Source organism: Solanum tuberosum, unplaced genomic scaffold, assembly GCF_000226075.1.
Source record: "Solanum tuberosum cultivar DM 1-3 516 R44 unplaced genomic scaffold, SolTub_3.0 scf00001, whole genome shotgun sequence".
Taxonomy (NCBI): Eukaryota; Viridiplantae; Streptophyta; class Magnoliopsida; order Solanales; family Solanaceae; genus Solanum; species Solanum tuberosum.
Genome location: NW_006238927.1, coordinates 1,630,498 through 1,642,978, shown reverse-complemented (window position 1 = coordinate 1,642,978; position 12,481 = coordinate 1,630,498). Strand labels below are relative to the sequence as shown.

At 36.0% G+C, this 12,481-nt stretch overlaps 1 protein-coding gene across 1 annotated transcript; it reads left to right on the top strand.

Moving 5' to 3' along the window:
• Positions 1–11,067: 11,067 nt before the first annotated feature.
• Positions 11,068–12,270, top strand: LOC102583656 (F-box protein CPR30-like). The gene has a single exon (XM_006337908.1). The coding sequence runs from the start codon at positions 11,068–11,070 to the stop codon at positions 12,268–12,270; it is 1,203 nt and encodes a 400-aa protein (XP_006337970.1).
• The last annotated feature ends 211 nt before the right edge of the window (positions 12,271–12,481 follow it).

Genomic DNA, 12,481 nt, shown 5'->3' with positions numbered 1-12,481 from the left:
CACAATTCAAGGCGTGAATGTGTATTAGTGAAGGTCATAGGGACCAGAAAGTAGAGTATAGTTTTATTTTAAGCACATGAACCTTGTAGAAAGGGATTAAGTCTTCCAATGATGAGGCGGTGTATGCTAGAAGTGTAGTAACAATCCATCTATTAGCTACCTCAAGGGGAAGAACCTGTGTCAATGACAAGGTTGTAAATGCTAGTTCGTTGGCCACATTTCATCTAAGATTTAGACCATCTTATCAAGTTTCATAATACAGTGATAAATTAAATGGGACGGTGTAGCAACGGTAATGGAAGAATGCTAAAAAAGGTACCAACCTCCACAAAAAATAGGAACAATGGGGAGAATGTGGCGTTGCGAGTTTTTTAGCAGTTTGTTCTTTACATTCCAGAGTTTAAGAATTACATCTAATTAGCACGCAGTGAGGAGTATCTTTAAGTGTTCTTAGCGGTCTGACAAAATTTGGTTGTGCAAGTTATCTGCTGATTAGTGAAAACGATTAAATTAGTGAGGAGGAAGTTTGATTTGCAAAGGTAGTACAAAGGTAGAAGTTTGAATAATCGGGGGTGGGGGATACCTTAAATGCAATGTGTTAGGAGCTCTGTGTTTTGAAGAATGTCAAAGTGCATAGAACAGGTTGTGCCAAACGTGATACAAAGTATCTTATCTAAAATGAGTAGGAGAAGAAGTTCACAATCAAGAAGGTTTTCTTAAACAATTAGGAAACCTACACAAAGTAGGAAGACTACGCGTGAGTTTTTTTCCAAGCGGAAGAAGAAGCTGAGTACAGGTCGAGTTTGAGTTGAACAAGGCTTTAAGGCGGTGAAGACAAGTTCGAGTTTAACAAGACTTTGAGGAAGCGTGATCTATAAATAGGGCAATAACTTCTTCAAAGAAGTTTGCGCACTTACATAGAGAGTTAATCAAAACACTGTCAAAGAGAGTTTGAGAGAGTTTTGTAATTTGCTTGGGAGTGCTGCAAGTTTGTGAGAAAAGACTGTAAGATTGTAGTTAAGAGTTTTTTATTACAATTAAGAGTGGTGTATAGGATACGTCTAAAAAGTTTGAGAAAATTTGGGAGACGTTAGAAAACTTAAACCTGGGGGTTTTTGTCTTGGGTAGTTAGGAGTTAGAGTTTATAACTCCTTAGGTTACATAGTTGTGTAATCGTTGTGTTATTTGAAGGTGCAATAAATAATACGAATTATTCTACGAAATTGTATACGGCTAATTTCAAATAGTGAGGAACAAGTAGTAAGTATGTGTTCCTTTATAGAATTAAGGAGGTCGTAATTCTAACAAGTGGTATCAGAGCGGGTTATCTTAATCAAGAGTCTAATAACTCAAGATAAAGATCACTATGAATTATGAACCTCCTCTCGGGAATGATCAAGGGCAACACATCAACAGACCACCACTATTCAATGGTCAATACTACTCTTGGTGGAAGACAAGGATAGAGGACTTCATCCAAACTGAGGACTATGAACTATGGGTTAGAATCATTGATGGGCCTTTATTCCCTACTGTTAAGGATAGTGAAGGAAAAGATGTTCCAAAACCTAAGGAAAAATACGGAGAAGCTGACTACAAGATGCTGGGAAAAAATGCAAAAGCTAAATGCATTCTTGTATGTGGACTAGGACCTGATGAGTTTAATCACATCTCAAGCTTTATCTCCGCGAAACAAATATGAGATACTCTACAGAACGCTCATGAAGGTACAACTCAAGTTAGAAAATTCAAAATTTCTAGGCTATGCTCTGAATAAGAAGCTTTCAAGATGAAATCCAGAGAATCACTTCAAGACATGATCACCAGATTTACTATAGTAGTAAACGAGTTAATCTCCTTGGGCAAAATATACACCACCGAGGAAAAGTAGATAAATTGCTTAGGACCTTGCCAGATCATGGGAAATAAAAGTTAATGCAATCAGAGAAGCCAAGGATTTAACCAATATGACTTTGGATGAATTGGTAGGAAATCTCAAGACTTATGAGATGAATGTTGACAAAAGAAGTGAGGGAAACAGAGAAAAAAATCTTGGACTCAACGCAACTGAAAGTGATGAATCAGATATAGATGATGAGGATTTAGCACTAATCGGTAGAAACTTCAAAAAACTCTTCAAAAGAGGCATGAATTCTGGCAAAAAGGCACCACCCACCAAAGAAAAGAGTACAGAGAAACCACAAAGTGAAGGATGCTTCAAGTGTGGTAAAACTGATCATCAAATTAAGGACTGTCCTATGTGGGAAGTAGAATGGAGAAAGGAAAGGGCTGAAAAGGAAAAGAGGGAACTCTTAAGCAAAAGAAAAAACAAAGAGAAGGAACAAGCAATGTATGTAGCCTGGGGAACAGGTTCAGACATGTATGAAGAAGATGTTGATGGCATTGCCTTGATGGTCATAGAAGAATAAGAACTTGAACCTGACTCAGACTCTAAAGGAATGGAGGTAAACCTTTCTGATCTCAAGGATAGACTTATGAAGTTCTCTAAGAAAAAATTATCCTTCTTAACGCTCACATCTAGAGACACAATTCAAGAACTAGTTAAAACCAAGAATCAAATGCTTGCCTCCCTAACCAGTTTAAAATTCGAGTGTATAGATCTGGAAAAACTTAATGCTGATCTAAAAGAGAAAAACAAGTTATTGTCACAGAAAATTCAGCAACTAGAGTCTTGGAATATGTCCAGTAAAACTGAAATCTTAAAACTCAAAGAAGTAGGTAAGGACAAAATTTGTGATAAATCAAGAGATGAACACGAAGTTAAAAGGCTCAAAAGTGAACTATGTTCTGAAAGAAAAAAATCAACAAAAATGAGACTTGAACAAACTAGGACTAAATATGAGCTTGAACAAGAAAATAAGTGAACGAAATCGTCTATGATTGTATCACACTTAGGAAATAACAACCGAAATCAAAAAACTGGAATAGGCTTTGATCAACCTAGAATGGATAATCATTTGCAATGCATCATCGGCGGCAGCTCAGGGGACTCTAAGTTCAATTGTCCAAAATTCAGAGTGTCCACTAACAATAAAACAATAGGCACATATAAGACATCTCAAAGAAACAGGAACACTCAAAAGAAATCTAATCTACCTAAGATACATAGAGATCATATTCATCCTTTTGATTTTAGTAAAGGACCCAAGTTAATCTAGGTGCCTAAAACTAACCTTTGAACTTCTTTCAGGAAATAATGAGAGAAAGCAAGCAACACTGGTACTTGGATAGTGCTTGCTCGAGACACATGACTAGAGATACATCACAATTTCTCTCACTTGAGGAAGGAAAAGGTGGAATGGTAGCATTCGGTGGTGGAAAAAAGGGTCAAATCAAAGGTATCGGAAAGATAGGAAGATCTGATGAACATTCCATCGACAAAGAATACCACGTAGAAGGCTTAAAACACAACTTGCTAAGTATATCTCAATTGTGTGATAAAGGAAACTAGGTAATCTTCTCATCAACTGTTGTTAAAGTTATTAATCTCAAAACACAGAAGGTTGTCCTGACAGGAAATCGAGATAAACATGTATATACAGTAGACACCTCAAGGATATCTGATGAAAACTTAGTTTGCTTAAGTGTGATGGACAGGGATCCTTTGCTATGGCACAAACGTCTAGGTCACGCAAGCCATGTACAACTAAATAAACTCATCTCTAACGAACTAGTTATAGGATTCTCTAAAACAAAGTTCAAAGAGGCAGGAGTTTGTGAGGCATGTACTCTAGGAAAGAAAGTAAAATCATCCTTTAAATCCAAACATGCTATAAGCTCAACCAGATCCCTTGAACTAATACACATGGATTCATGTGGTCCCATGAGAGTCAAAAACAGGGGGGATATGTGTTTGTTCTGGTTGATGATTACTCCACGTATACTTGGATAATCTTTTTAGCTTCTAAAGATGATGCATTTGAAACCTTTTGCTCCCTTATAAGAAAACTCCAAAATAAGTTTGAAAAACAATTGATCTCAATTAGGTCTGATCATCGTACTGAATTTGAAAACTCAAAATTTGCTCAGTATTGTGACCTTCATGGAGTTGATCATAATTTCTCTGCTCCTAGAACCCCACAACAGAATGGTGTAGTTGAAAGAAAAAATAGAACCCTCCAAGAAATGGCTAGAACAATGATGATTGCTAGCAAAATCACCAACCAATTCTGGGCTGAAGCCATTAATGTTGCATGCTACACGATAAATAGATGTATGTCTCGACCCTTGCTAGATAAAACCCCTTATGAACTATTGAAAGGTAGAAAACCCAACATCTCACATCTAAGAATATTTGGATGTAAATGCTTTATTAATAATAATGGTAAGAATCTATTGGGAAAATTCGATGCAAGAAGCGATGAAGGGATTTTTCTAGGTTACTCTACACATAGCAAAGCCTATAGGGTACTAAATAAATGAACTATGTGTGTTGAACAAAAGTGTTCATGTTGTATTTAATGAGTACAATACGATGTCCAACCTGAACCTGTAGGAAGATGATGAACCATCAGAAACACATGCTGAAAATACCCAGGAACAGAAAAAAGAACTAGGTCCTTCCCACGAAAACAATGAAATCATCACCCATTCCCATAATGACCTGTATGAGAACTCAGAAATGGTACCAGAAAGAGAACAAATAGAGCTAAATGATGGTCAAGATGCAGAACAACCGAACTTGGTCCTAAAGGATTACAAATACCAAGGATCACATCTGTTGGATAACATACTCAGTGACCTGACTTCCGGAATAACCAAAAGATCAGGGCTGAAAAACCATTATGCCTTTAACGCATTCCTATCCATGGTAGAACCAAAGAAGATCAGTGAAGGTCTTCAAGAAGCAGACTGGATCATAGCCATGGAAGAAGAATTAAACTAATTTGAAAGAAGTAAAGTCTGGTATCTTGTACCTAAACCATCAAACAGAACCATAATTGGAACCAAGTGGGTGTTTAGAAATAAATTAGATGAACATGGCACAATTACAAGAAACAAAGCTAGGTTAGTAGTTCAAGGGTACAATCAAGAAGAAGGGATAGACTACGACGAAACATTCGCACCGGTGGCAAGGTTGGAGGCAATCAGATTACTCATAGCATTTGCAGCTCACATGGAGTTCACCCTGTATCAGATGGACGTAAAAAGTACATTCCTTAACGGGCTACTAAAGGAAGAAATGTTTGTTAAGCAACCCCCTGGCTTTGAGAACAATGACTATCCTGATTATGTCTATAAACTTGATAAGGCTCTTTATGGGTTAAAACAAGCTCCAAGGGCATGGTATGATAGACTGTCAAAGTTTCTCCTAAGCCATGGCTATTCAAGAGGTAAAATTGACAACACATTTTTTCTCATAAACAAAGGGAAGGACCTACTGATTGTACAGCTGTATGTTGACGACATCATCTTTGGAGCAACAAACAAGGCACTCACTAACGAATTTGCAAACCTTATGAGCAATTAGTTTGGGATGAGCATGATTGGAGAATTAAACTATTTTTTGGGGCTTCAAATTAAGCAAATACCTACAGGTACATTCATTCATCAGCAAAAGTATGCCAAGGAACTACTCAAAAGATTCAAAATGGAAGATGCTAAACCAATTGATACCCCAATAGCTACAGCTACAAAATTAGACCTGGAAGGAACAGGTTCTGTTGTGGAACAAAAACTGTATAGAGGTATGATTGGGTCACTTTTATACCTTACAACTAGCAGGCCTGATATTGTGCTCAGTGTAGGATTATGTGTTCGATTTCAAACCAATCCTAAAGAGTTTCATCTACGAGATGTTAAGAGAATTCTTAGATACTTAAAAGGAACTACTGACTTAGGACTATGGTATCCTAAAGAAAGTAATTTTGAATTGCTAGGATATACAGATGCAGATTATGCTAGTTACCTAGCTGATAGGAAAAGCACCACAGGGATGGCTCATTTTCTAAGCTCATGTTTAATCTCTTGGGGATCAAAGAAACAAAATTCGGTTGTATTATCTATGGCAGAAGCTGAATACGTAGTAGCAGCCTCATGTTGTGCTCAACTACTATGGATCAAACAACAGCTTAGTGATTTTGGTCTTAGTATTGAGTGTGTCCCCATCTTTTGTGATAACACAAGTGCAATCAACATTGCAAAGAATCCCGTCCAACACAAGAGAACAAAACATATAGACATACGTCATCACTTTCTAAGGGACAACGTTGAGAAAGGGTTAATCTCCATGAATTTTTGCGCCATTGAACAACAAATTGCTGACATTTTTACTAAGGCATTAGCAAGGGAACAATTTGAAAGGAACAGGTTGGAATTATGGATGATAAAAATCGCCTAAACATCCCTGCTCACTGAGTAAACTATGGTCCTAAATTACATGTTTTTTTTTCTGTAAGTATTAATACTCATAATAAATTGTGACTAAAAATTCTACTACTCTCATGAAATTAGAGACTCAAGAGATTAGGACTTCAAGGAACACTATCCTACAATGGAAGGTATGTACACTATACTTATTAAAGAAGACTAAAATACTATGACTAGTGCACTTTACCCGTTCCCTCATTAAATTTGTTGTCAGAAAGTATGATTGAAACCACCAAAAAAATCCAATCAAACTCATCAAATACATTTGTCTCAGTTCTCCAAAAACCCTTCCATTTCCCAGCAATCTCTCTCTACACTACTTCTCATTCTTCTTCATCTCCCACACACACTCCATTCTCCATTAATCATCCCTACCATTACACAATCTCATCCTCGATCATGGCATCCCCATCAAATCTCAACCTTGCCATCATCCCCTTCAAAAATCAAGAAAGTTCGTTTGTCTTACCTGCTGTCATGTTCATTGACTCTTACGGAATAACCCACCTTGCATATCCTCTTATGGAAGAAGCATCGATTCGGGGGTAAAGGAGAAATCAGAGTTTGGTGTTTGATTTAGGAGAAGAAACGACTGCACATAGTGAGGGGGAACCCATATCATCGAAGGAACAGGTTCATCCCTCTTATGATGATGACGATGATATTCCATTAGTCCAACTGATTCCTAAAAGACTTCGTTCACGACTTAGTACAACTTCTTGCCAACCCATTGCTATGATTCTTCCTGAGACTTAAGAAAGTCCTACTTCTGACACATCAGTGCAAGTTCTGGTTCGAGTGACTCGGTATGTGCAACGTACTCGGGATGCAGTGCTTCTTGCTAGGTCTACTAAGAATACTCGCCTGGTGAAAAGTAAGTTTGTTCCACCTTCTAATCCTATAGAGATTGATGATGACATAGTTGAATCCAAGAAGAGTAGAAAAAGAAAGAGAAATGCATCTAAAACAAAAGAATCTGGTCCCAAAAAAACTAATGAAATTGACTCTGCTAGGGTATTATCCTTTAGGAGAAGAAGTGTGATTAGGGGAAGGGGCATTACTGGATTTGAGGGTGGTGAGATGAGTGAATTACTAGGTCTTTTACAAGCCCAAGGGTGGACTGAACTACTTATTCAACGAAACCATAGGCGTAGAATGGGTAGGGAAGACATCAGGGAGTTCTATATCAATGCAACAGGGCCTGCCGCTTCAATTTCAAGTACTGTTTGTTGTGTTTCTTTCACACTCAATGCTGAGATTTTATCCTCTATACTCGGGGTACCAAATAGGGGATGGTGTCAATATGTTAAGCGCGATTGGCCACCTCTGGAGGGAAATACCTCTGCTCTGGATATATGTCATCGATTTTCCAATGATCTGATGATGGATGAGTATACGAGAATTGATAAAGGAGCCATGCTACCCTTGCATCAGTTGTTGTTTGATGTTGTTCATAAAATCGTTCTGCCTAGAAAGCAAAAAAGGATGGAGGCAAATTATTTGGATCTTACTCTTATGGAGTTGTTGTTGTCTAAGATTCAAATTAACTTGCATGCCTTGATTCTTAGCCATATACATGGTCTATGTGTGCTTGATAAAAAGGAACGTGGACTTGCTTATGGGTTCTGGCTAGGAAAGGTGTTTGATCATTTTAGTGTTCCTGTTAAGAAGTGGCAGATTCAGACCACTAAGGATGTATTGGGGGTAGTGGATCATGTAACTATACCTGCTACAAAGAGGGGGGCAAATGCACCAGTGCAACGCTTAAAAGCTGCTTTGACTGCCAAGGATAAGGAATAGATGTCTTACGAGTGGCTCTCTCTACAGAGGTGGATCAGCTTCGTATTGCTCATGAGATGGAACGAGAGAAGTTGATTGCTGAAAATTGTAAAGTGAAAGAAGAATTAGCTTAGACTCATGTTGCTTTGCAAAATGAATGAAATGTCAATTCAGAGCATCTAAAGAGTATCTTTGAGATGTTATCTAAGGGTTCCTCATCCTCAAACTCTTTTGTGCCTCACTCTGATTCAACACCAATCTAATTGTGCAGGGTCATGTGTTTTGGGTTCTTTTCTTTTAAGACTATAGTGTGCATTTCTGATTTTTGTGGATATTGGTTTTTGTTGCCTAATTTTGTTGTGTAACTAATGACTAAGTTTGGTGGTTCTTTTTGTTATGGTTTGTTGTGATATTATTGCTTGTTGCGGCGTGGATAGGTCCTTCTTTCCAGATTTTGTCTAAAGTCAAAAGGGGGACGATGCATGCATATTTGTGTTCACCTGTTCAATGCAAGAATATTTCAATAACCAAGCTTGAAAAAATTGTCATAGTCAAAAAGGGGGAATTTGTTAGGAGCTCTGTGTTTTGAAGAATGTCAAAGTGCATAGAACAGGTTGTGCCAAACATGATACAAAATTTCTTATCTAAAACGAGTAGGAGAAGGAGTTCACAATCAAGAAAGTTTTCTTAATCAATTAAGAAAACTATACAAAGTAGGAAGACTACGCGTGAATTTTTTTTCAAGCGGAAGAAGAAGCTGAGTACAAATAGGAGTCCAAGTCGAGTTTGAGTTGAACAAGGCTTTAAGGCGGTGAAGACAAGTTCGAGTTGAACAAGACTTTGAGGAAGCGTGATCTATAAATAGGGCAATAACTCCTTCAAAGAAGTTTACGCACTTACATAGAAAGTTAATCAAAACACTGTCAAAGAGAGTTTGAGAGAGTTTTGTAATTTGCTTGGGAGTGCTGCGAGTTTGTGAGAAAAGACTGTAAGATTGTAGTTAAGAGTTTTTTATTACAATCGAGAGTGGTGTATAGGATAAGTCTAACAAGTTTGAGAAAATTTGGGAGACGTTAGAAGACTTAAACCTGGGGTTTTTTGTCTTGGGTAGTTAGGAGTTAGAGTTTATAACTCCTTAGGTTACATAGTTGTGTAATCGTTGGGTTATTTGAAGGTGCAATAAATAATACAATTTTTTGAACGAATTATTCTACGAAATTGTTTACTGCTAACTTCAAATAGTGAGGAACAAGTAGTAAGTACGTGTTCCTTTATAGAATTAAGGAGGTCGTAATTCCAACACAATGGATGGATGTGTGATAGGAAACAATGGTATGCATTTGATAGATAGATAGATAGATACGGACGGACGAACAGGACAGACAGACAAGCAGATAGACAAACAAACAGATTCTTTGTGGTAATAGAATGAAAAAGATGAGAAATGAATAGTGGCAATTCTTATACCTAGCTATAAGAGTTGAGGAAGAAATCTTATACCTTGCTATAAATAGTGATAATTCTTTCTTTGTGGTAATAAAATGAAAAAGATCATAAATGAATAACAAGTATTATATTGTGTTTATATTTTGAGGTTAATGTAGTTAAAGAGAGAGTTGAGACAAAGAAAAATATTTTAATTTCCTAACTAATTCACTATAAAATAGAGTAATTTTATGTTGAAGAAAGTATTCAAATTGAAGAGTTTTAGACTTTTCAATTAATCTAAAGTTGTTTGAGTTATATCATATGTTGTTGGCAGTGTTTTAAAAGGTGGGAGCGTGAGGCGAGGCGTTTTATACAGTACGGGGTGAGGCGTAAGCCCCGAGACACGGGGCGTAGTCTCATGTATATTCAATTTTATTGTTTTATTACTAATAAAATAAGCAAGAGTAAACCTTTCAATGATTTTACAAATAATTTTTTATAAATAACCTATAATATATAGAAATTATATTATGAGTTTTATTTGAGATAAGTATTAATAATCAGTAATGAAGAAAAAAAAGTATTATAATTACTATTTGAGAAATATCATTACACCAATAATAAAAAATATGACTTAAAGCAAAAAAGGTTAAAAAGATAAATTAAAAACACCTGGGCCTACGTTTTTACGCCCAGGACTTACGTTTTTATGCTCAAGGCTTACGCGTCAAATTTTAGGACTTACGCATTATGGATCTACGTCTTTAATTTACGCCTCGGGAATTTTTGGTACGCCCCGCCCCGAGACTCGCCCCAAAAACGTTTTTGAAAACACTGGTTGTTGGGCTATTGTATCTTGGAGGGGACAAATTAAGAATTATATACTAGATCGGTGCAGATCATACCACAGTAGGCTTGAATTTCTTAAAGAGAGTGAAATATCTTTTCCTCAACATCAATATTTATTTATTCATTTTTGTCATTTTATTTTCAACTATAAGTTACTATAATTTGTGATATATTCACCAACAGAAAATGAAGACAATAACATGTACACATGATGAATGCTACATATGGGTATGTATTGTAAAAAAATAAAAATTAATCATTAATTCTAATTATCAAAAGTTACGGCTAAGAACTATGAAACGCAAAAAATGGCATATTTTTTTGTCTTTAGTTTTCTCTGAATGTCTTTGGTATGAAATGCTGGCTTCTTCTCCTGATCATTAGTTTATTTTTGTTAAATATGATATGTAAATTAATAAGAAGGATATTAATGTAATTTAATGGGATCAGGATATTTCTGTCGTTTTTTTAATGTATTATAAATTGTCGATATATAAGTTAAACAATAAATTAGAACCACAAAATGTAAAATAGATTATTAGTTTGTTATGGATCTGGATTCAAATGACATGCAATGAGGTGAAAAACAAGTATTGCACATAAGAGTGTAAAAATAATTAAATGGCTGATGGAATTATGAAGAAGTTGCCTGAAGATGTGGTAATTTATATACTTTTGAGACTCGCAGTGAAATCCCTCATGCGATTCAATTGCATCTCAAAAACTTGTTACACTCTCATTAAATCCTCCACTTTTGTCAATCTTTATCTCTACCGCACAACAACTTCCAAAGACGAATTCATTCTTTTCAAGCATTGCTTCGAACATGAAAGAAATAGGTATAAAACTATATTGTCTTTTCTTTCTGGTGATGACGATGATGATGATTATTTTAACCCAATTATTCAAGATCTAGATGTCACTCATTTGAAATCCAATAATAATTTTAACCTTGATCAATTCATTGGTCCTTGCCATGGTTTGATTGCAATGATGGACTCCGTTACCACCATCTTAATTAATCCATCTACGAGAAATTATAGACTTCTCCCACCCGACCAGTTTATTGGTTGTGAAAAAGATCACTATCGTTCCATCCAAAATGTTGGTTTTGGATATGACTCTATCGCGAATGACTATAAAATTATTAGAATTTCAATAACATATATGACAGATCGTGATGATTATCCAGAAGAGATGGATAGAATAGTTGATATCTACGATCTGAGTGTTGATTGTTGGAGAAAATTAGATGATGGAGTGATTCAACAATTGAGCATGTTTTATTGTGTCTCTTGTTCTCAAATGTTTTACAGGGGAATTTGTCATTGGGTTGCGTCTCAAGACATAGATGGAAACATTGATGAATACGTAATTCTTTGTTTTGAAATGAGCACCGAAATTTTCCATAGTTTAAAAATTCCAGAACCGTGTCATTTAATCTATGGAACGGGTTGTAAACTCATGTTATTACATGACTCTTTAACATTGATTTATCATCCGTATTCGGAGCCGGTGATTGCTGATGAAAAAGATTTCATAGATATTTGGGTAATGAAGGATTACAATGTATATGAGTCTTGGATTAAGAAATACACAATTAGGGGTCTTCAAATTGATTTCCCATTAGCAATTTGGAAGGGTTATTTGCTTCTTTATCAGAGTGGAAGTGGATGTTTGATGTCCTATAACCTTAATTCCAATGTGGTAAAGGAATTAAGTTTTCATGGTGTTCCTCAAAGTTTCAGAGTTATAGGTTACAAGGATAGCTTGACTACAATTCCAAGAGAAAACGAGCACACTACACAAGTTCATAAATTTTAGAGCAAATATAATCTTCAACTTTATCACTTGTAGCTTGTTCACTCATTGAGTAATTTTAGTTGTGAAAAAAAAAACTTACTCTGCAACATATTATTTGTTTATGATACAGCTTTAGCAATATGGATTTATTGTTAGCTTTCTTTTTATTCATTCTCACGAGGAGGATATTTTGTTCTTTTTTTCCCTCATTTGTAATGCAATGTATAGTTTG

Bases quoted from the DNA above. Each gene is read 5' to 3' on its own strand.
- LOC102583656 (XM_006337908.1), top strand. From the start codon at position 11,068: ATGGCTGATGGAATTATGAAGAAGTTGCCTGAAGATGTGGTAATTTAT.